At 40.3% G+C, this 25149-nt stretch overlaps 1 protein-coding gene and 1 long non-coding RNA gene across 7 annotated transcripts in view; one reads left to right on the top strand and one right to left on the bottom strand.

Annotated features, from left to right (window-relative positions):
* Parg (poly(ADP-ribose) glycohydrolase) overlaps positions 1-20777 on the top strand; it is a 114008-nt gene extending 93231 nt beyond the window's left edge. For all 6 annotated transcript variants that reach the window (XM_015995646.3, XM_015995645.3, XM_006976729.3 and 3 more), the window contains exons 16-18: positions 5799-5904; positions 17532-17660; positions 18582-20777. In XM_015995646.3, coding sequence (XP_015851132.1) covers positions 5799-5904; positions 17532-17660; positions 18582-18736 — 390 coding nt within the window. In that variant the 3' untranslated portion in view covers positions 18737-20777. The remainder of the gene's footprint in view (positions 1-5798; positions 5905-17531; positions 17661-18581) is intronic.
* LOC143267256 (uncharacterized) lies at positions 1641-22921 on the bottom strand. Its single transcript, XR_013042206.1, has 3 exons — positions 22366-22921; positions 2241-2323; positions 1641-1745 (listed from the first exon to the last, which is right to left on the bottom strand). It is a non-coding gene; the product is annotated as an uncharacterized LOC143267256 (long non-coding RNA).
* Positions 22922-25149: the final 2228 nt, after the last annotated feature.

Raw genomic sequence — 25149 nt, forward strand, 5'->3', positions numbered from 1 at the left:
AGCCCCCAGATCACATTTTTTAGTGTAAATTTTTTCCCATAAAGAATTAGTTACTAAGTCTGACCCTCTATACTGTTTACCTTATTTAGTCTTAATGACCTTGAATCTTCCCTGCCTTGCTGTCCTATAAGTATGTGCCACAGTCACCCCTTTCTTGTTCTCAGAAACTTTTACTGTGTCAATGTATTCAGTGAATCTTCCCAGTGTTCCTTTCTATCTGATTTATTTTTAAAGGAAATTTAAGGTTGTCTCCCAACATATTTATTAAATTCCCGCAAGACAAGAAAAATGTGCAGATTGAATACAGCTGATCGACATGTAAACTAATGTTGAGAAAGCACCTGGTTCAGGGCCTGTCATGTGGGAAGCCCATTGATAAATGTGTGTTCCCTTCCCCGCCCCCCTTTTGAGACAGGGTTTTATTATAGCTCAGACTGGCCTTGAACTCATAATTCTTCTGCCTTTGCCTTCTGAGTGCTGGGATTACAGGCTTGTGTCACCATACCAGGGTTAGATGCATGTTCTTTTCATTTATTGCTATGTTCACAAAATTTGTTGTTTCAGCAAAAAATTGTTTTCTAACTCTTGCTGAAAAAGAAAAAAAGCAACAAATAATTTTGTTAAATGCCATTGTCATCTTATTTTAAAAAACATTTTCTTACATTTTTATTAATTTCTTTTGTATGTGTGGTAGGACATGTATGCCACAGTGCACTCACAGAGGTTATAGGACAGCTGACAAGGGTCATTTCTCCTCTCACCATCTGGGTTCCAGGGACTGAGCTCAGAGTGTCAGCCTTGATAGCAAGCACCTTAACTCACTGAGCTACCTCACCAGCCTCATCTTAATCTTATCTGATACAGGGACCAGGGAGGTGACAATGTGGGCAGAGTGCTTGCAGCACGAGGTCTGGGCTTAGATCCCCAGTGCCTACATAAAACCTAGAGAAATGCTGTGTGACTATAACCTAGCAGTGAGAAGGCAGAGACAAGTGGAGTCCTGGTGTCACTGGCGAGCCATTCTAGCTAAAACAGCAAGCTCTACAGTCAGTGAGACACTCTGTCTCAAAAAATGAGATGCAACAATAGAGGACTTCACCTAGCAGCACCTCAGGCCTACACACACAGACTCTCACACATACACACACACACTAAAAAACAACAGAAGAAAACAAACTTTGAGCTTCCTAAAGTAAATTCTATTCCTTATTAATCACACTTATCTATTAAACAGATTTGTGAATTTTGGCACAAGCATCAAGAATCACATCAAAGGGAAGTACAAGTTGGAGGAAATAATGTATTTTGTTATGTTTTATAAACTTGTGTTTAGAGCAAACATGTTAGATTGTATTAGTGATAACTTGCTTATATTTTTGCATCTGTTATGGAAGGTAGACTGGGAGAGTAGAACATCTTTTAGATGAAGCATCAAAGCCTGCAACCATAATGCATTGTGTACGTCTTCACTCTCGCATCCTGTTTGCCACTAGGCATTGCTGAGGGGATGACAATTGGAATAGAAATCCTAGAAGAGGTCACTCCATGCAGTCTCCATCTGTCCTGTTAGACCTACATCAGGACCTGCAGGAGGAGCTGGTCTGTAAAAAGCATGAATCAGTTTTACTCTGTCCAACTGGTACTGGGAAGGTATTTTTAATTCTGGAAGAGATCAGCTGGTTGACATTTTAGACACTGGTGTTGGAAAGATTTGTGACTCCAGCTTGTAAAAGTGTCAGGCGTCTCTGCAAGGGAAGAATGAGATGCCAGTGAAATGCTGTATTTGCCCTCTTAGACTTGTTTAGGTGAGGTTATATTTTGAATACATTTCCTGGAGCCTTCTGGGATAGAAATTGAACCAAGTTGATTGCAGCTGTTTACTATTTTATTGATTTTTGTTAGGATCTATATTTGGAGTGGGGTTATTACTAAATCAAAGCCTAATAACAAACCAATCGGTGCTTTCTGCTGATATTTCTAAGAAGTTCAATATCTATCTGATCATTTATAATCTCAAAGTGTATGTCACATTCTTTTTCTGGAGTCTTAGTTCAAATGTATCATATCTAGGAAGTTTTCCTTTGACAGTCTTAGTACATAGAACCAGAAAATCATGAAGATATCCAATCTATTTTTTTTTTATTTTAAAAACAAGAAAACTGAACTCAATTGACTTCTTTCATTTTACTCATTTAAAAAATACCAGAAACTGGTATGTCTCAAGAGGTAAAGATACTTACCACCAATCACAATAGCCTGAGTTGGATCCCTACTGGTTTTCTGAAGTTGTCCCCTGGACTCCACAGGTATTCCTTAATACTCACTGGCATGGCCACACAGACAGAAGAAATAAGAAATAGGATAAATTGTGTGCTAATATATAGTTATTATATACAAATAAATACAAAGCCATCCATGATTCTCCCTTTCAAACAGTTGTTTTTATAGGTCTTTCCACATCAAATGTAGTCATACAAATGTACCCAAAAATTACCCATTATCTCATATTTTATCATCTGTTTCATCTGACTATATTGGAATCTCTCATGTTTTCATATCATCATGACAAAATGTTTATAATTGTTTGGCTTGATGAGCTCTGGTTTAATGACTGTCCTGGTTGTAAATAGTTTACTGATTCTCAGTCTGTTCCGTGATGTGTAAGATACGAATCAGTGTCTTTAAACAGTGGGTATTAAGGAGTTTACCAAATATGTTGTGACTGAGCATAGGATGATTTTAAGGCTCTTTATGGTATAACTTTATTCTCATTTCCAAAAAATTAAAAGACTTTTTAAGAAACCACAGAATATGGAAAACCTCTGTATCAACTGTTGACTAGTTTAGATTAAACTAGTATGATAGATTGACTTCATATTTGTTCTCCAAGAACAATTAGAAATCTGGGGAGAGTATGTGTTTACATGAGAGTGAAACATCGTTGAAATGTATCTACTTGAAAGTGGCACTAATGACCGTGAAGTCAGAGTTCGTATGTGTCTGTATGTACATGTTTGTGCCAGAGTACTCTGGCCAGCTCTGTTCTGGAAATGACCTGCTTTCTTTCATTGCTTTTTCACTTTTCTTTGTTTCCTGCTTACATCTCTGTCTTCACTTTCCTGTTCAGTCTCTAGTTTTTCATTCTAGATGGCAGTATTTTTTTTTTTGGTTGGTTGGTTGGTTTTTGTTTTCAGCACTCCCCTTTGCAGTCTTCAGGAGTCCAAGGTTACCTTTCTCTTCCTTCCTTCTTCATCAGATCTCATTCTGCCATATAGGTGTTCATTGATTTTTTTCTCCTTCTCCTGGGGTATGAATACTTTCCTCTTTTTCAGTTATTTATTAGGATGAATGAATTGCTGTGTTGTAACATTGGGAGACAGAAGGTCAATGCGTGGCCTGAGTTCACATTGGTTTCCTTTTCTCTTCCAGTTCCCTCAAACATTCCCACCTTGGTTGGGGGGACAGAAAAGTATTCACCAATATGGTGCTATAGAGATACAATACTGTATCTGAACTTACAAATGCTTGACCTTAACAAAGTGAGAGCATTTCACATTTAATCATTCTAACCAGTCCTTTGTATATTACTATGTAATTCTAAATCATTTAATTTCTATCTAATTTTTTAGAAGTTTTATCTGAAAGTATTTGATAAAAATTATTAAATGCGTGGGGCTGGAGAGATAGCTCAGTGGTTAAGAGCACTGGCTGTTCTTCCAGAGGTCCTGAGTTCAATTCCCAGCAACTACATGGTGGCTCACAACCATCTGTAATGAGATCTGGCACCCTCTTCTGGCAAGCAGGCAGAACACTGTATACATAATAAATAAGTCTTTAAAAAAAAATTATTAAATGTATTTTAATTTCAGTTTTAGAGTTTTTGTTGTGGCCATATTTTAAAAAAAATAAGACATTTTATGTTAGATGTTACTTCTAATAATTTAAGTGATTTAAACTCTCCATTGTTAAACCTGATAATCACTAAACTAAGCTATTTTTGCTTATTGAAATGACTTACCCCTAGTTACTTAGAGACAATTTTATAGTTTCTAAGGCAGTGACATTCAATGGTCCTCAACCTGTGGGTTGTGGCCCCCTGGGGTTGAAAAACCCTTTCTCAGGGGTTGCCTAAAATGACCAGAAAACACAGATAATTACATTACAATTCATAACAGTAGCAAAATTAGTTATGGAGTAGCAACAAAAATAATTTTATTGTTGGGGATCACTACAACATGAGGAACTGTATTAAAAGGTGGCAGCATTAGGAAGGTTGAGAACCACTGTTCTAAGTTCTGCCAGTCTAGACACACTAAGTTCAAACATCCATCTCCAATACTCTAAAGAGACAGATCATAGTGAAAAACAGAAAAAAGAGATGTGTTCAGTGTGGCTATGTCGGGAAGGGGAAAGAAATAAGGGTCTTTGACCTGAGATTTAGCTTTAACCAGAGGGCAGGGGGCATATATAAGTAAGCAGCCCTAGTCCCACCCATCACTGACCCATCACTGTCATATTGTTGACCTGAAAGGAATTTTCAGAAGCTCAGTCCATCTGATTATACAGGTAATTTGTGAGTTCTTATATGAGCTCTGTACCTTGGTATTGAATAATGGTTTAGTAACAACTTATAATTAATATAACCGTCAGGATTTACAGCCTAGAAGGGGTAAAAGAAATAGTCTTGTTAATCCATCCAGACAGTGTGTAAAATACATTTTTATACCTTTACGGAGACTTCAGAGAGCAATTTACTATATTTCTTCATGTGGGTTTCACAGAAGCATCTTTCTTTATCCTTGTTTTTTCTCTAGGGACGTTTGTCACAGATCATCCTTGTAGTTTGATTTAGTATTGCATACAGACTGTATTTTTGTCTTTGGTTGATACCTGAGAGACCCTAGGGAGATTTGCTGTTACATTAAACCTCTTTAACTCATCTGATAGTTTCACAAGGCAAGAACCTTTGAAAGGCAGGAAGACTGACTTGGCTGATAGCAAGGAGATAAAAGTCAGAAACTTTGAAACTTAAACTCGGGTCTTCTTGTGTCCAAAATGAGGTTGTTATTTAGTTACTGCTTGTCCAACATCCTTAGGATACATTGTACTTTGGGGAGGTAACTGGCAAATTCTTAAAGAGTCTAACTTAGAACAGGGCTGTGAAACTGGGGACTAGGACTGAGAGAGGTCTTAGAGGCCCTTGTGTTCTCCTCTCTCAGGAGCCAGAGAGAGGAAGGGCAGTGACAGTCTGCACTAAGATTTTGTTACAGAATATAAGAATCCCTTTTAAAGCTGTGGTTCTTAGTCTAACCCAGTGTCTCGTTTACCTGAGTGTAGAGAGGAGGAAACCACAAAACTGACTCTGACTCTTGAAGGCCAGTGAAGCACTGCAGGGACCCTGACTCCACAAAAGGACACTGACGGGAAGTGTGCGGAAGTGCTGAGCAAGTGCGTTGTCCGAGTTGTCGTTCCCGGGGGGGCCCCGGCACAGGGTCTTGACATCCATCCATCCGATAGTTATTCTATCCACTTCTGTTATTTCACTGGATAGAGCAGCTGAGACTTACTGGATTGAGCGGGTTGGTTTGCCCAACATCAAAGCAGTTACATCTAAACAAATACTAGAATTTTTCAGTTCTTACTGTCCTTCACATCGTACTCCTCTGTTTTCCCCCTTTTATTTTGGCCCTAAAGAAAATGGGAATGAGAACGAAACTTGACAGTGGATGCCAATCTCAGCCCTTCACCAGCGGGTGCTGTTGGTGTCTGCTCACTGTGGTATCTCTTTTCTCCTGCAGGCTTACTGTGGATTTCTCCGTCCTGGAGTTCCTCCTGAGAATCTTTCTGCAGTGGCCACAGGAAACTGGGGCTGTGGCGCCTTTGGGGGTGATGCTCGGTTAAAAGGTAGGTCAGTCACTGTAGAGAAAGGCAGTAGCTTACTGACTGGGCTGGGAGGGCTGGAGAGAGGAGTTAGTCAGTCGCCAAAGTCCAGCCTCGTGTTGTCATAGGAGACTATAAAAGTCTAAGGATGAAAAAGAACATTGGGCACCGTCCTCTTTTCCTTGCTGTGTTCAAAGGAATTCTTAGCTTCAGTTACTATCTCCATGCAGAGGTTTGCTTAGCTCTTTGATCAACCAGATCCCACAGTGTTTTGCTGAATGTAGAAAGGTCAAGGGAAAGAAGACTGCAAAACCAACTCTGATGTTTCAAACCAAAGTGCCCACTCCAGCACTTTTCTCAATGGGGTGTTGTTTATGGACAGTGTGATTCACTCAACTCCTTCATTCACTCACTAAACAAATGGACCATCTGCCATGCTATGGGCATTGAGAGTACAAGGTAAATAAGCTGTGGTCTCTCTTTTTGACAGTCACAGCCCAGTATATGAAAGGAAGGCATAGGCAGATGTGGCATGGAGTGACTGATGCTCTGACACATACAGTGCGGTGGAGATATGGCCAGGGGAGCTGCGTGAGTGGCACAGACCAGGAGGCACTTGGTACCCAAGAAGGATGAGACATTCCACACACTATTTGCAAAGCTATTGGCCCTTTATAGTTAGAGCATCTACTTGATTTGAATTCATCAAATGTAGAAAGCAGGGTGACCACTGCTCCATTTCACCCCAATGGTCTGACATAAGCTAAAAGTACCATAGTACAGTTTGACACTTACCTTCCTGGAATGAGTACAGGTTAGGGCATAGTCTTCCACATGGCTGCCTTTACTTAGGTTATAGTCACAAGGCTCAGGGGGTCGGTCCCCAGGTCACCTGCATTTTGCCTCCTGATCCCTTCAAGTTTGAAAATATACTAGAATAACTCCCAGAATGCTTAAGTTCCATACTTTGAACAGAAAAGATACACTTAGGGTAAAGCCTGGAAGACAATTGGGAGTTTTGACAACCTCTCCCAATAGTGTTAAATCACCTCTTTGTCTTTAAATGTCAGTATGTTGAGCCATAAAATTCTGCTCACTTTTGGTGCTCAGATTGGGTTTTCAGTACATAGGAGTGTTGATTAGATCATTACCTATATGGCTGAAGGTTTCTATTGTTGTGATAAAACACTGACCAAAAGCAGCTTGGGGAGGAAAGGTTTATTTCAGTTTACACTTCCAGGTAATAGTCCATCCTGAGGGAAGTCAGGGCAGGAACCTGGAGGTAGGAGCTGATGCAGAGGCCATGAAGGGTGCTGCTTCCTGACTTGTTTCCCATAGTTTGCTCGGCCTGATTTCTTATAGCATCCAGCTGCCCAGGAGTGGTGCTGCCCACAGTGAGCTGAACCCTCACACATCAATAATTATTTTTTTTTTAAAAAAAAATGCCCCACAAGCTTGCCCAAAGGCCAATTTGGTAGAGGCATTTTTTTCAATTGAGGTTCCCTCTTCTCTTGACTTCAACTTATGTCAAAATTGACAAAGAACTAATACAGTTGGAATTTCCTGAATCACCTCATTAGTACAACAGACTAACCTAAAGCGGTTCCAAGTGTCTAGGTGCTCCCTCCAGGAACACAGTACTAAGAGCAGCTGGGAGTCTCCAGGGAGCAGTAGGAACAGTCACAGCAAACATAAGGAGTAGCTGGCCTTGTCAGCCAAGCAAGGCACAGATAAAACCAGCTCATTAGGAAGGAAACAGGTATGTCTGTTGCAGTAGAGTCATCCCCATAATGAAAAGCTTGTTATCTTCATAACAGTGACACATTCACTGTTCTGAAACCCAGAAAGGTGCCCTTAGGTATATAAACCACCAAAACTCACTGGCAGTGTTTTGGTGGCCATCCATTTGAGTAGCTTTGTGAAAAAATTCTGTATAGCCATCTGACATAAATGGATTCACACCATAATTTCATCCCATAATCTCTTTTTAAAACCTGCATTCTGATAGTTTTCGATACCAAAATAAAGACTTATTGCCAATTATTTTAATGGCTACATAGTATTCTGTTCTAAGTACATATATATATCACAGTTCAGAGATTCTCTACTTGGTACAATTGATCTGTGCGCTATTTTACTTTAAGTTGCACATAATTATCTTCTTAGGATAAATTTCCTCCAGTAAGAGTAACTCCTAGAATATGTGTCCTTTATATTTTGATACTTGATGTAGATTGTCCCCTAAAGGGCTGTAGGATGAGCTCAGGAGGTGAGATATACCAGTCTCCAGCTACTCTGACATTCAGCAGCTTTCCCAATTAGTGCACATTTTTGTTTGTTTCTGTGAATTGTTTTTTCATGCCTCCTCCTCATATATTTTGAGATAGTTATTCTTTCTCTGGTCAGTAACAATTTCTGGTACATTAAAAAAAGGTGGTGGCTCATGCCTTTAACCCCAGCACTTGGGAGGCAGAGGCAAGCGGATCTCTGTGAATTCAAGGCCAGCCTGGGCTACCAAGTGAGTTCCAGGAAAGGCGCAAAGCTACACAGGGAAACCCTGTCTTGAAAAACCAAAAAAGAAAAAAAAAGATAAACAAAAAGAAAAAAGTAAATTAAAAAGGTTCAGTGTTCAGCCGGGCGGTGGTGGCGCACGCCTTTAATCCCAGCACTCGGGAGGCAGAGGCAGGCGGATCTCTGTGAGTTCGAGGCCAGCCTGGGCTACCAAGTGAGTTCCAGGAAAGGCGCAAAGCTACACAGAGAAACCCTGTCTCAAAAAACAAACAAAAAAAAAAAAAAAAAAGTTCAGTGTTCATAGCCTATGTTACAGACATTTTTTCGGTTTTTTTTTTTTTTTTTCCTTTCTTTTTTAGCTTTTTGGTTAAATGCCCTATCAAGTTAATTTTATGTGTCACACTTTAGTGACATCTTTAGAACAGCCTTTCTTGTCCCCTCATTTTGAAGACCACCATATTTCCTTCAAGTTCAACACATAAATTGCCTGGTGCATTTTTTTTTTTCTTTATGTTTGAAAGTCAACAAAGGAAGGAATTTGTGAGATTTATTTTAGGAAATTCTCATCTTGAATTTGTTTGAGGAAACCTGTTTTTCACTCTGGACTTACTGATTTTATGACAGATACTTCTTTTTTTTCTGTTTTTCTCTTAAGTAAAATGAATGACTAGATTCATGTCATCAATCCAAAACCTGGTCTGCCATAAACCCGTTCATTTGTGCTGGACAATGGAAAGCTTTATAAATGTGTTCATCTATGTCCTTTTCTTTGTGGCTTAAAAACCCTTTCTCTCCCACAGCCTTGCCTGCACCATCAGGATGGTGTTCAAAGATTCCTCTCGTGTCAGTCATTTTCTCGGTCCCTGAGATTTAGACTGAAGGGTTACTCTGACTCTCTCCCATGCACTTGCTGGAATAGTCATTGGAGTACTAGTCATTGTGTCCTCCAGTGGGACAGTGGCTACCTGCACCATGACTGTTCAGTGGTGTTTTCCAGCTGTGCTGGGGATCAAACCCAGGGCCATTTGCATGTTAGGCGAGTACTGTAGCACTGCTTACACTTTAATTTTTATGCAGAATAAGATGTAGGGCATTTATGAAATAAAATATTGCACATTAAACCATTACAGAAATACATCTGCTGAAATGGAAAGATGTCTTTGGAATATTCCTACTTAGAGGGGAAATGAACAAACATACCATGTGAGTCATTTTCAAAATTTAATTATGCATACAAAACAGTGCACATACAATCTGAGGTTCTTTATGTTTATCTATATATGTGTAAAAAATAAGCACAATTTCCTCTAAGTGGTAATAGAGACATAACATATTTTCTTTTTGGTATATGGGGGGCAGTTTGGCTATTGCTATATTATTGGTTTTTTGTTTTGTTTTTTTTTTGGGGGGGGTTGGGTTTTGGGGGGGTTGAGACAGGGTTTCTCTGTGTAGCTTTGGAGTCTGTCCTGGGATTCGCTCTATAGGCCAGGGTGGCCCCAAACTCACAGAAATCCTCCTGCCTCTGCCTCTGCCTCCCAAGTGCTGGAATCAAAGGTGTGCGCCACCACCACCAGGCTATGTATTGTTTTTGTAACAACAACAAAAAATTACCAAACATTTCATGAACAACACAGGTGTATATAAATCCTTAAGCTTTTACATTTTTATTTAAAAATATAAGTAAGTATTTTTGAGATATGTGTTGCCTAATAGTACACAAGTTTCACAGTTGACCACTCATTGTTAGCTTCTCTAGTTGTACATTAGTATAATCATTTATTAATTTAATAAGTTGGGTTTTTGTTTATTTGTTTGTTTTTTGAGATAGGGTTTTCCTATATATCCTAGCAGCAGACCTAGAACTCACTATATAGCACAGGCAGGTCTTGAACTCAGGATATTGCCTCAGCTTCCCAAGTGCTAATGTTACAAGCATGTGCCACCACACTCGATCTATTGTGAAAAAAACATAAAGAGAATACTTTTATCTCTTAATTCATCCAATGTCATTTATTACAACTGCTGTCCTGGGCAACCAGTGGCCTTAGGACTAGGAGAGCAAAGGGCTCTCTGCTAGACCCCAGGAGCTGCGGGTCACCTCCTGTACTCTGTCTGTGTGCCAGTAGTGACGCTGTACGCCCTCTTGCCTGCTGGGCCCTGTTTCCCTGGAAGACACAGGAAAGAGCCTTTGAGTCTGAACTCCCCTGACAATCCCTGGCAAACAGTGTTTCTTTAGGCCTTAGGTAGGTAGAAAATGTGCTTCACATATTGAATTTGCTCTTTTCCCAAGCTGAGGATATATGGTATAATAATAGATCCTAATAATAATAATTAATAATAACTCTCATGGTGCCAGACAACAGCAGGATAGCACAGCTACCAGTCACCCTGTAGTCATGAACAAGAAGGCACACACCTGAAACTCACGATACTGTGGCACTAGGCTAGGATGTTCAGTAGGCTAGATGATTAAGTGCGCTTTCGGATGTTTTCAATAGAAATCAGTTGATTGAGATAGACCGTCGTAAGTATGGTACAGTCAGTATCCTAAAGTGCCCCCACCTTGGAGTTCCCATCAGCTGTTACACTTTTGTTAAGGTTTTAGCTGATTTATTTGTCCCCACTTGTATGGTTCCCCTGCCTCTCACCAATGTTCTTTCAAAGATAAGAGTTTGTGTGTTTTGTGTCATTGATGTATCTGGTCACACTTTATAATTTTGTAGATTATTTGGTCTTTTATCTTTGTTGGAGTTGAAGCAGCTTTGTGTGTTTGCTTTATAAACCTTTTATGATATTTTGATTTTGAGATAGTGTCTCAAAACCCTACCTGACCTGGAACTCACTATGTAGAACAGGCTAGCCTAGAACTCACAGAGATCCACCTGCCTCTGCTGGGATCAGAGGTGTGTGCTACCACCCAGAACTCTTTGTGCTTTTTTGTTTTTGGTGTGGTTTTGTTGTTGCTGCTGCTGTTGTTATTTTAACACTCCACTAGAACAGACTATGAGTGGGTTTCTGATAACAAATATTCCAGACATCCCTGAACATAATTATCATTTAAGATTTTATCTAAGCATGAGGGCCACAAAAAGACCATTGCAAGAATGTTAGAGTGTTCTTACTCAAGGAAGGTGGGAGAGAAATGGGGAATGTGATCTGCTCACTAAGCCTGGGCTCCATGAGATGTTTCTAAGTAAAGGTAAGTTCATTTCTTCCTAGGCTTACTGCAGTAGAGTTGAATAAAAACAATATTTCTGCTTTAAGAGTTTACTTTAGCAGTCTCAGTGGGACTTAACTATTACAGACATGTTGGCGCTTGAAAAGGTGTCTGAAGAGCATAGAACTTACCCATGCCTGAAAGATCTGTCAGTGAAACACACATCCTTCTTTTCTGCTTGCTTCATGAAGAGCCGGTTTTTGGTTTTCTTGTGTCTCCTTAGGATTCCCTCCTAGTTTATTTTTTACTATCCCCCATAAGGTATTTACTTGCCTTATAAGAGATTATGCTGTTGCTAGCTTACTATATTAAAGAGTGTCTTGATGCCATAGTCCTGTGCAGTTTCTTTTCTATCCCTGAGCCTTGCCTAATACTTGATTCACATATAAGATGTGTGCCAGTGTTTCCACACAGCTGTTTATTACTCAGCAGCCTCTGGGTACCCTTCCTTACCTGAAGACTCTGCACATTCTAAATGCGTATCTGGACCGGACTAGTTCCTTCCATTCCTCAGTCTCCGCTTGAGTCCTAGCTCCACCAGAGGGTCCCATCTCCTACACAAATGCTGTGTGTGGAGATTCTTTGTGGTAGCGTGAAGATGAAAAGAATTTTGACTCTAATGTAGGTTATCCCTCCGATCAGAACAGAAAGATCAGAAAAGGATCTTTCCATTTGACGGTGAGCCTTTCTTTCCTCCCAGAGGGGTTATGAAATAATGTGTCTGATGAAGGTCTCATGCAGTTGGCTTTATAAATGATTAGATCCTGGGATCAGCTTCTCCATCTCTGCAACACATGTATTAGTTCCCTCCTGTGGGCAACTTAATGTGGTAGCCACATCCTCTTGTCTTCAAGTTGTGTCTACATGACAGGAACTGGAACTAAATAGTTATAGACTTAACAAGCTGTACAGTTGAATGGCCCTAGATTTAAAAAAGGTGTGTGTGGGGGCGGAATTCCATAGTTTAAAAAAAATCCCATAGAACACTTGGCTCAATCTGGGAGGAGGGGACTGGACCTGCCTGGACTGAGTCTATCGGGTCGATCTCAGTCCTCGGGGGAGGCCTTGATCTGGATGAGGTGGGAATGGGAGGGGGGCAGGAAGGGGGAAAACAAGGTAATCTGTGGCTGTTATGTAGAACTGAATAGTATTGTAAAATAAAATAAATAAATAAATAAATAAAATTTAAAAAAAAAACACACCATGTTAATTAAAAAAAAAAGAAGAAGAAATACTTGAGAATAAAGGTGAAAAAAAAATCCCATAGAAATACTCTAATTAGACCAACTTGGATACTATTCCACCCATGAGACCAAATGAACATACCCAATAAACAGTAGATATGTCTTTCATTAGCTGAGATTTCCAGTGGGTCCCTTGACATATTAAGTGAAAGATTAATGAGATACAGAAACTTGGTATACATTTGGCCATCTTCATGTCCTTAAATCAAACCTAATGTCTTTATTAATTTCTTTGCTATTTTAGAATCAAGATGGTTAAACTCAAGACAGTCATGGGGAACATACATGCCTCTAATCCCAGTACTCAAGCAGCTGTGGCATGTGAATCAGCAAGCCTAGGCTACATAGAAGACCTTGTCTCAAAAAAACAAACAACAACAAAAAGCTAAACTCCAGAAAAAATTATTAATCAAGAATGGTAACAAGATAGTGCCAGTGAGTCATTTTCTGCCATGCTGTGGTTGATTTGACCTGGTGACCTTTTAATTGAGGGTTGTGGAAATTGTGGTTATAAACATCAGAAAGGGTGAATCCTGAAAATAGATTATGGACCAGGTCACCTCACTTGGTCACCTCACGTTCCTTGGTGCTTTGCTTCCTCTGTGGGAATAGACCATACTTCCTTTTCTCTCTCCACTTCCCCTGAGTAAGAATACATGTAACATTCCTGCATTGTTCTTTTTGTGGCCCATTGTTTTATATGACAGTGTAAGGTCAAGGATGAGCGGAGTGTTTATTACCACTTATGAGATGCCACTGGGTTTCTGGATCTGGAAAATGTTTTGCACACTTTGTTTCATAGTCTACAAGTTGATAATGATCAGTTGGGTGTAAGAACCATTGCCTTGTCTCTTTATTTGCATAACTACTCTTTAGTTTGTAACCCTCTTCATAAGACTGGGAAGCCAAGGTTGGTAGACAGACTCACAAAGGAACACAGCAGGTTAAGTGTTAGAACTGATAAAGTTGGCCCTGTCTTCCTCCAGAAGACATTATCAGTATGTTTCTTATTGTGAGCTAAGGTAATATGTTGAATGTATTCTGTGTTCTAGGAGATATTAGGTATATTACATCTAGGTATATTAATGGGTCATCAAACATGGCAGCAAGTTCTTTGTTGTCTAAGTACACAACCTATTAGGAAGACTTTCTGTTTGGATAGGTGACATACTGAGGCATAGAGAGTTGGATAATCAGCTTGACATCACCCAACTATCATTTTACCAATTCCATATTCAAGCCAGATTTAAGGCCAGTGTGTACAACTTGTTCTTTAATCTGCATTGGACCTGGATCTAGATATGAAAACTGACATTTGTGATGGTTAATATAAATTAATCTGAGTCAATTTGATGGGATTTAGGCTTACCATGAAAAACCTCTGGGCATATCTGTGGTGGGGTTTCTAGTTTAAGTTAATTAAGGTGGGAAGACCCACCCTAAATATGGGCAGTACTGTCCAGTGGACTAGGGTACTGGGCTGACTACAAAGGAGAACAACTGAGCACCAGCGTTCCTCTCTTTCTGCCTCCCCACTGAGCATCCAAAGTGACCAGCTGCTCCATGCTGCCACGCCTTCTCTCCTGTGATTGGCTGACTGTCCTCTCCACCTGGGGACACAGACTTGTGTTGTTCAGTTGCTTTGTTAGGAGTTTGGTCACAGAGTGAGGAAAGTGGTACAGCATTGCAGGTAGAGTGGTGGCCGTGAGGAAAGACTGTTGAACGCAGATGAGCAGACCAGAGGAGGCACTTAGTGGTGCTGTAGTAAGAGGACAGGCCAGTCAAGACTAAGAATACTCTGGGTGTGAGAGTTGGCCTACAAGAGTGCTCTCTGGTGTAAACACCATCTGTACCTTGGGGGTTACCAAGCAGAGCTGGAGACTGTCAGAGCAGCCAAGAGTGTGTGAGTGCTCAGAAGACTGAATTCAGTGGAAAGCGTGGGCAGTACTTTCACATCTGTCCCATTTGAGCCTTCTTGCCAGAATACACTCAAATAATGCAAATAAACAGGTTCAGGAAACCTTGTGTCTGGCCCATGGTAAAGTCTGCTTGGCCTCATGCAGAGTGATTTTGTATTGCAGCTTGGAAGCAGTGAACTGGGTAAGAGCATGGGGTTTTGAGTCAGAATACAGGGTTCAAATCTCAGCTCCACTGCATTTTACTAGGTGTCCTTGGACAATTACTTAACCATTTTCAAAATGGCTGTAATACTAGTTATCTTGTTCTGTTTCTGCAAAAATTAAATGAGCTTGTCTTTAGTAGAGTTCATCTGCTATAAGCTCCATGTTAGTAGGCACTACTAATATTACATGTGATAGCCTCAGACACCACCTGTGTATGAGTTTTTGATATCTGACACCTCGCTCTCTATAGCACTGGCTGTCCAGGAATTCGCTCTGTAGACCAGGCTGGCCTTGAACATAAGAACCATGTGGTTCTCCCTCTCTAGTGCTGGGATTAAAGGTGTGTGCCACCATACCTGGCCCTATCTTGCCCATATTTGCTTGGTTCATTTGCTGTAACAGGACACAGTAAATTGCTTTTTCAGCTTATTCATATTTGGTTTTTTCCTCATGGTATAACATGGTTGCCAAAAAGAAAATTAAAACCAAGCTCCCTACAGATTAATTTAAGTGATTATTTTGGCACCTATGTATGCTTGAGCTAGAATTATAAGCTTTTATAGCAGACTTGGCATCTGTCCCCATACCCCATTAAATTTATTCTCATCTAACTTCTAATGCAAGTGAGTTCACTTAAATCATAAGGTTTAATTCTAGAGGTTTGCAAAGACCTAGGAGATTTCATAGACAGTGGTTGCTGTAGATGGTGCCATTTAAAATACTGGAGAGGTGGCTCAGTGGTTAAGAGCACTCACTGTCTAGTCTTCCAGAGGACCCAATTCAATTCCCAGCACCCATATAGCCCATATAGCTCACAATTGTCTGTAACTCCAGTTCCAGGGGATCTGACTCCCTCACACATCTAGACATGCATCCAGGCAAAACACCAAATGCACATAAAATAAACAATGAAAAAAATTTAAATACTTTGTCAATGACTTAATGATGTATTTAAGGTCAAGACTAATTTATCTTCCTGGAAATTTCATTTGTGCAGTTATAGTCTTAGCATCTGATACGGGCAGAAAACTTATAATAGTAATTAGGGAATCCTAACTGAGAGTTTCTAAGAATCATTTAGTTCAACTCTGTTGTGTAACTGAGAAAACAAGGCTAAGAGAGCCAAGCCAAAGTGGTGAATAAAGCTAGCAGAGGTGGGGACGGATGTGGATCCCTGTCTCTATCCTTCCTGGTCCAGCTTATGTCTGTGCAGTAGGGTTACTAGAACAGAGACAGGTGTGAAATCAAGACCGACTGACTGGTCCTTTCCTAGCATTGAAAGCCAACTTCTCATTTTCTCTAAAAAATAAAACATGATATATTTTGGTAAAGGAAGATGACAATTCATTAGTTTTCATTTTTATATGTACTTTAAGGTTAATTAGGAACCTTTTAAAACTGGGACTTCTGAAGCTTTAATGTATGCATAAGTTGGTTGAGCAATTTTAATTAAAACTTACCTTTGTTTTGAAATTAATTACTTTCAACATTCTAAGATTAATGAGAGCTCATCATGGTATCTCCAGGTTGTAGATACTCAGTAAATATGGTTTAAAAAGCAGGACAGGATCTGGATGGTATTTTAGAATCACATGCATTGTCAGAAATAATAATAGGTAAGCATGGTAGCACACTCTTCTAATCCCAGCACTCAAGCAAGTCACTGAGGCAGAAGGATTGTGAGTTCAAGACCAGCCTGAACCTACAAAGTAAGACTTTATTTTTTAAAAAAAAGATAAAAATAGCATACTTATTTTATAATTTTAATTAATTATGTGCATGTGTGTACATACACTATATGTAGAGGGCAGGGAACAACTTGTGGGAATCCAGTTTTTACTTCTACCATGTGGGTGCAGGGATTGAATTCAGGTTTTTAGGCTTGGCAGCAAGTGCCTTTACCTACTGGACCATTTAAGCATAAGTTAATGTGCATTGTTTTCCCTTTCTTAAATATAGCAGATTTGTAGCCTTGATTGGAGGTAGTAGTTCTCAGTTGTTTTTCTGTTCTAACACACCAGAGGGTTACCCATCTCTGCATCTTCAGTAACACTGACTCCCTGTGGCAGGGACCAATAGGTGTGAGTGCTGGAAGGATGCAGGTGTGCTTAGCAACTTGTGTGGAGAATGCTTGTAGCAGTCAAGTGACAGCATCAGAACCTCCCAAATAGGGCTGTGATGCAAAAGACCAGTGAGTGTGTAATGGGACAAAATTATTAAATCAACAAACAGAAAAATAATAGATTAATAGAAGTAATTATAAATACTACCTTTATGCCTTGGTTTGCTGCTTCAAATGAACTTTCCTCTGTGGTCCAGAGAAGGTAACTGTGAGATTGTTGCAGTTGAATGTTATTCTCCAAGCATACCTGAGAGTCATAAACTGGATAATTTGTGTTATCTTGTAGTCACTGTACCTAATAACATGTGCATTGGATTTGTAAATCCTTAATGCAGGATAAATCTCTGGCATACAGCCTCTGTAGCTGGTTAAAAGAGCTAACAGTGTATTGATAGGAAGCGCCATGACATAACTGCCCGTTCTCTTCATTACAGCCTTAATACAGATACTGGCCGCTGCTGCAGCTGAACGCGATGTGGTTTATTTCACCTTTGGGGACTCAGAATTGATGAGAGACATTTACAGCATGCACACTTTCCTTACTGAGAAGAAACTGAATGTCGGTGAGTAGGAGATAGACTTGACATTTGGTATCTAGATGGATGTGTACCGTCCGGGAGGAACACTTGCTAAGTCTGGTGGATCAAAGGGAGAATGGTTTGGCTGGAGCTCAGGGAGTGACAGAGCACTTAAGCAGGCAGCTTCTGCAGAGCTTTGGTTTGTTTCCTGGCAGAATTTCATTCATGATACTGACTTAAGTTTATCATTTTAGAGTGAAGTCTCTAGGCAGGCATGGTGGTGTGTACCTATAATCCCAGCAAGTTGGGAGGGTTATTAATTCTAGGCCAGTCTGGGATAATAGGATAATAGTGAGCCCTGTCTAAAAGGAAGTAAAGTTAGGAAGCTAGAATTTATGTCCTTGTTTACTTTTATTTATATGGAAATCTCTAAAGGGGGTATGAGGGTGTATACACATGTGAGAGGAAGGGGTGGAGGGGGGTGGGGGAGGGGAAAGATAAATTCAAACTTGACAGTCCTCAAGTCCTCAATCCGTCAAATTTATGAGAATGCAGTGTGCTCATCAAGTATGTTGCTCCTCTGGGAGCTGGGTATATAACTGGGGTTGTAGTGAACTCTATAGACAGTGCATGGACATTGGATCATGGACAGCCAGCAATCATAGCCTAAGTTCTTTTAAAATATCTCTTAAATGTTCAAGTTTATGTCCAGGAAAGCCTTCTAGGCATTAGAAATTCATACTTTATTTTTAGAAGCCAAATCTAAGCTTGTGATATTTAAGATAAGTTAATGGGTTGGGGATTTAGCTCAGTGGTAGAGCGCTCAAGGCCCTGGGTTCGATCCTCAGCTCAAAAAAAAAAAAAAAAAAAAAGATAAGTTAAAATAGCAGTGTTTTGTTTTTGTTTTTGAAGTTTTTCCATCAATATAACTTAACATACAAATTGTTCTGGCCTTTCACTCTCTAGGAAAAGTGTATAAGTTGTTACTACGGTACTACAATGAAGAATGCAGAAACTGTTCCACCCCTGGACCAGACATCAAGCTTTATCCATTCATATACCATGCCGCTGAGTCAAGTGCAGAGACCACTGACCAGCCAGGACAAAAGACAGGGACCTGAGAAACCAAGGGAATGGGACTTCCTCTCACCTCTCAGAGACGTCCTGTTTGAATTGTGCGGTGTAATGTATGAACTGACTTCATCTAATATAAATGTGTATATAATCCACATTTGTAATCAAGGATGCAACCGTTCTCTACATGCAATTGTCATTTGTACATCTGAGCCCCGTTCGTCCTATTGACGTGGGCTTGAATATGTTTTCTTCCGTTTTTCTTCTCCGTCAGTCTTTATTCTTTGACTTTTCCTTATTTTGCCAATCAGATTTCTTGTGAACCCCATGGAAGGTTGCACTCAGCTTTGAGGTCTCTTTCTTCTTGTCTGTGTATTCTCCAGATGGCTTTGGTGGCTAGCAGATGCCATTCGCCTGGAGGAGGTTCAAACCCAGGAATCTCAAGTGGCGACTGCTACAGATGTCCCTGGGAGCCTTTCGCTCCTGACTGCTGTTAGGCTTGCATTGTCTATATTTTGAATTTTGAAAATTAAGAGTTGAAGTTTTTTTTAATGTTACTTAATGCCAGGATCTTAGGCTAAAACTATTTTCTATTTAAGACAGACTAATTTCCAGTTGCTCTTTGAAACATCATCCCTACAAGCAATGGTTTATCTGTCCTTTCCCCAGCTTCATTTTTATTGGCGCTATTTTAGAAGCTGATTGAGAGGAAAGAAAAGTAGAATCAAAGAGTCTTCCTCATATGGTGTAGAGAAATGAGATTCAAGAGTCAGGGGGGATTTGTTTGTTTTTCTTTTGCAATTAGGATCAATGTTTGCTCTGTGGCGCTTAAGGCTTATTCATGTAACCAAAGGTTGGGAACTGAAAACTTCATGCTCGTGTACATATTGAAGTTTCTCTGGCAGTAAAGCTTAGAGTTAATACGTTTTCATTAATAAATCATTTGTCAGAAATTCTCATATCACCTATATTTTATTTATACATATAAACATGTGCTCCCTAATTGTGTCTGCAGGAGCACATAAATTCAACAGCCGAGATGGGAAACAATTAGGTTTGGGCTTTATCAGAGCTCTGTTTAAAATCTCTTATTCACATTTGTATTTTTAAAACCATCAACAAGGTAAATGATAATTGATGTCTTTGTCAGGTTAATCTGAAAACCAAAGGCAATCTGCGTTAACTGATTAGAATTTAATCACAAAAACACTGTTTCAGATTTCCAAAGTAGTCTTAAATGAAGTTCTGTTTGCAGTTTGGCTGTCGGGAAAGCCCAATAGAAATCAAGTCCTATTGTTAAGAAGCTCTTGTTACATGCTCTAAACTCCTTTGCCATCACTGGCAGGAAAACGGGGCCTGGGCCAGGGTCTTAGCTCTTTTATAGAGAGAGTGGGAGGATAATGGGCTTTGGCACATGAAGACTACCACTTGTCATGGAGGAAGCTCTTTACTGCAACAACTAAGACTTTGATCAGCTCCCAAATTTAGAGGAGTCTGGCCTTATCCCCACTGATCCTAAATAAAATCTCTTTCTCTTCCAGCTGTTCTGTGCTTTACTAAGGGATTTATAGATTTATTGCATTTCCTTCTTTTTCCATTCCTACACCTTTCCCTCTAGGCAACCAAATGATGACAGAAGCAATTCTAACAGAAACTGTAGATCTAGGCTAAAAGGCCACCCAGCCTAATGTTCCAGAGTACAGAAGCTCGGCCCAGCTCTTAGTGCTGTGCAGGGTTAGTGACGTACATCTATGTGCTGCCTCTTAGGGGCTTGCCAAGAATTAGGCTTGAGGAGTGTGTGCCAAGTGTGTGTTGATGTTAGTGTGTTCTGATGAGCACAGGTTAATGAAGCTGAGCAGACTGAGGCAGGAGGACCACGCAGAGAACACTATTGCTCTGTCCTTGAAGAGCCTCTATATAAAGGGGGAGGGGTGTAATAGCATTCATATCTATTCTGTTTAACGGCACCTTTTTATTCTCTTTCATGTAGCATTTGTTGTTTTATTTCATGTTGTTGACTCTTTCTTCCTTTAATTTACCAAGTTTGGAAATCTTAAGTTTTTAATAAAGCTCATTTTTAATTTCTAATTCACCCACTTAAGGAAGCAATATACAGTAACAGATAGGGCATTTAATGAGGAGAATTGAATTTGAATGCTAGCTATATTCTAGTTAATATTTTAAACTTGTCTCTGAATCTCTTACCTCATTGAGCTAGCAGATAAACTAGTAACCTACTGGGAACTAAGCATCAAGCCAGCAGTCGAGTGTCTACCGGCTGCTGGTTGCTCAACACAGTACAGCCTGTTCTTCTAGTGAGCTAGTGGACGTCCGAGGCTAGCATATGTGAGGCCAGCTCTACCTCTAGGAGTTCATTATGAAAGGATAAAAGACCCCACCGCTCTCAAACCAGGGCCATAAAACAGGCCCAAGGCATCAAGAAATCTGCCACCCATAGAAGTCCAGAAAGCAGGCCCGGCGGTGGTGGCGCACACCTTTAATCCCAGCACTCGGGAGGCAGAGCCAGGCGGATCTCTGTGAGTTCGAGGCCAGCCTGGGCTACCAAGTGAGTTCCAGGAAAGGCGCAAAGCTACACAGAGAAACCCTGTCTGGAAAAACAAAACAAAAAACAAAAAAGAAGAAGTCCAGAAAGCAGCCCACCTCACCTCGTGCCCTGAAACCCAGAGGTCACAAAAGCAGATAGACTCTCTCCCACCCTGCAATTTCAAAAAGACAATTTCTGGGTCTAACAAGCCATGCCCTGCCTCTCTCTAAGCACTACAAAAATGTTCTCAGACTTTACATAGCGTGTTCTCCTGCACCCTCAAAAACCAAGTCACAGGATTTGGGGGCATCAGCCTCTCAAGCCAATAAAAGTTTGCTCTTGTCATTTTGAGAATGAACTGAGTCTATTCTTTCATTTTCCTCCACTGACATCTTTCTTACAAAGAAGACCTACACTGTCACCCCTACTGAGTATGGAACTCAGGGCACTGCGTGTACCCTGAGCTCAACAGATGCAACCCAGGCCTCACGACGTAGCTCACTAGTGTTTCATTCTGTCCCCTACCCACACACCTAAGGCTCATTTTATAACATAGGTCCAGTGTGCCTCCATTTCAGTTAGGGCATATCACATGATCTCAGATGTAGGATTCTTTTTACTTGTGCCATCATGTCTTTTCTCCTAAAGTTTTGGATTTGGAAATCAATTCAGATTTGGAGTTTTCAAATGAAAGATGCAGAAACTAAATAGTTACGCTTTGCCATGGGTAATTATTTACACTGGAGCACATTCAGAGAATTTTCTCTGTCCTTGCTGGCTACAGTGACGTCTATGTTCAAAGGTGAACTGAAAAGGAGATGCAACTAAGCCCTGTGTTTACAGGACCAGATATTCCTCTCTAATGTGTAATGTTCTAGGAACCACATATCGAGTCCCATTCCAGAATATAATTAAAAGGTTGGGCTGTGGTAGAACTGCAAGTTTCTTGAAACCTAAACTAAAAGTGAGATGTCTGTGTAGATTCTTATCTGCTTCTTCCTCTCTTCTCCAGGATCTGTAACTTCACTCTTGTGGCTTTTCTCTGATGCAAGTAAGGCCTGGTCCATTGTATCCAGTTTAAAGAGAAAGCTCAAAAAAGCCTCAGCTCTGATGGCTGTAGACACCACCCACCAATCTGCTTGTATATATGTTGGAGGAAGGATGACACTGATGGACACAAGTCCAGTCGTTGCTGGAACAGGAGCTCACAATAATCTGTGCTCTTTGGAAGGAAGAGGCATTTCCGTGTGAGACTCCCTAGATCAAACTGCTCAAAGCCGTTGCCCACCATGGTCCATTGCCCAACAATAGAGTGCCCTGAGTCCCTGTTCCCTAGACAACACAAGAATCTATTGCCCACCACAGTCCATTGCCCAACAGTAGAGCACCCTGAGTCCCTGTTCCCTAGACAACACAAGAATCCATGGAGCCCAGGTGGCAGGTTCCCCAAACTGGTCAGAAGAACTGCCTGTTTTAATCTAATGACTGCTCTTATTTTTATGCCTCTTTGTTTTTCATGTACAATTAATGTGTTGTGAAGATTCTACATTTGGGGAGCAGGAGTTGTCTTATGAGTTTTATAAGGACAGTATATGAAATTCCAGCCTCCATTTGTCATGGCCTTCTTTTTCCCTCAAATAATTATTCACTGTTTTTTTTTTTTTTTTTTTTGAGATTTTGTGTGCATGTGTCATTTAAGACATTTAGTATGTCTTAGGGATTTGGTGAACACTTTGCCTGTAGCTTTGCTTTTAGGTGTTAGGACATACAGACAGCCACCAGCACAAGGAGCTTTCACACATGATGAGCATTCAGGGTGTGTTTGTTTTTTTTCACTGCTGGGCTTTTGAAGTCACATTGCGCAACATTTAATCTCTTCTCCTAATTTCATACCTACAAAGAGAGCTTGAGTCAGGGACCATGACCTGGGTCATCCACAAATTCATAGTTCCTAAGAGCTTTCTGTACTCTGCTCAGGGGAAGCAAAAAAAAATGAGTAACTTGTACCTGAACTCAACTCTTTTTTTTTTATTTTTTTTTTCCCCCGAGACAGGGTTTCTCTGTGTAGCTTTGCGCCTTTCCTAGAACTCACTTTGGAGACCAGGCTGGCCTCAAACTCACAGAGATCCACCTGCCTCTGCCTCCCGAGTGCTGGGATTAAAGGCGTGCGCCACCACCGCCCGGCCTGAACTCAACTCTTAAGTTGAGGCACAGAATGAAGTTGAATGACCGAAAACCCACAAATGGCATTTTCCTTTTACTGCCTTATTCCAGTTTAACCCAGAGAAACCTGTTGAATCTCCTTCCTATCAGTTTGAAAACTAAATAGGAGCCCACATTCTGTCTAGTCACCAGAACTCTACTTTGAAGAGTTGTATAGCAAATGACCCAACATATAATGTGAGGCAGGCTGTCTCAATGCCTGAACAGTGCCCACATCCTGCTTTCAGTGGGCCCTGAACTCTGAGGAAGCAGGTCTGAGGAGAGAAAGGGTCAGGATGATAGAACACACGTTCGTGAAGATGGAAAGGTACCCACTGTGAGTGGAAGGGTCCAATAGGGCACAGGGAGATGTACAAAAAGAGCTGAGGAGAAGAGCAACAAAACAAGTTCTGTTTAAAAAAAAAAAATGCCATAATGAACCCTAATACTTTGTATGCTAATCAAATACCTGATTTTTAAAAGTGATTGCCTATTGGAAACGCTCATTTCCCTGGAGTGGGTCCATGTACCCTGGATAAACGTAAGTTTCTTTTGCTTTAGCTGGTTTTACATCATCTCAGTATGTCTAAACAGTACACGTTTAATCAATAAAAGGTGAAAATTAACAGATGAATTTCATTTAATAACACAGTATTCACATTGTGGGGGTCTGGGGGATTGAAAGTACTAGGGAGTCATCCTTGATGAAAAGATGGACCAGCATGACAGATTATTGTCTTCTCCTAAGGTTATAAGGGCACATAAGCTGGGATGTAAAATTTCAGTGTGCTGCGCAAAGCCTGTGTTCTAGAATTGGCAGCCTCAGAGCTGTACTCTGGTTCTTGTCTTGAACATGTGTGGAAACAGGTCCTAGCCTCGGCCTTGCGTGCCTTCAGAATTCATTCCACAAGAACCAGTCACCTTTTTTTTTTCATATTCTAGCATTCCTAACATCAAAATATTTCTAAAATTTTACAGTCCTTTTTCTTTTGTTTTCTTTTTTTTGTTTTTTGTTTTTTGTTTTTCGAGACAGGGTTTCTCTGTGTAGCTTTGCGCCTTTCCTGGAACTCACTTTGGAGACCAGGCTGGCCTCGAACTCACGAACTCACAGAGATCCGACTGCCTCTGCCTTCTGAGTGCTGGGATTAAAGGCGTGTGCCATTACCGCCCAATCCTTTTTCTTAATGATACAGAAGATTAAGGGTACATTTTATAATCCAGGGAATCTTCTATTTGAGGAACTATGGTAATCTTAGTGGCAGCTTTATGCCAGTTACCTTTAAACTCTGGCACTACAATTATAACTAAAAAGTGGAGCCCCTGTTATCAAGTTTATGCTCTAAAAGGAGTGCAGATGCTCACTGCTCTCAAACTTCTGCCTGTTACTTAAACTGGACAGTTAGGAAATTTTATTTGTTTTTTTAAGAATTTTACACATGTGCGAAAACTAGAAAAATGAACTTCAGTATATCACACTCATTAAATTAATTTTCAACAATTAATTTATACCTCAAAAAGATGTGCCCACAGTAACACACACCCCAAAATAATAGGGAAGGACTTCTAATTCAAAAGAGTAGTAGACTCGAAAAACAAAATAGTGGTAGACATACTTTTCAATGTCCCTGTTAAGTACAGATAAAACCCATGGTCACCGTATAAAAAATAAAATAAAACAACCAGAACTGGGTGACTGAGATAGCAGAAGGAAAA

The sequence above is a fragment of the Peromyscus maniculatus genome, chromosome 9 (genome assembly GCF_049852395.1).
Source record: "Peromyscus maniculatus bairdii isolate BWxNUB_F1_BW_parent chromosome 9, HU_Pman_BW_mat_3.1, whole genome shotgun sequence".
Taxonomy (NCBI): domain Eukaryota; kingdom Metazoa; phylum Chordata; class Mammalia; order Rodentia; family Cricetidae; genus Peromyscus; species Peromyscus maniculatus.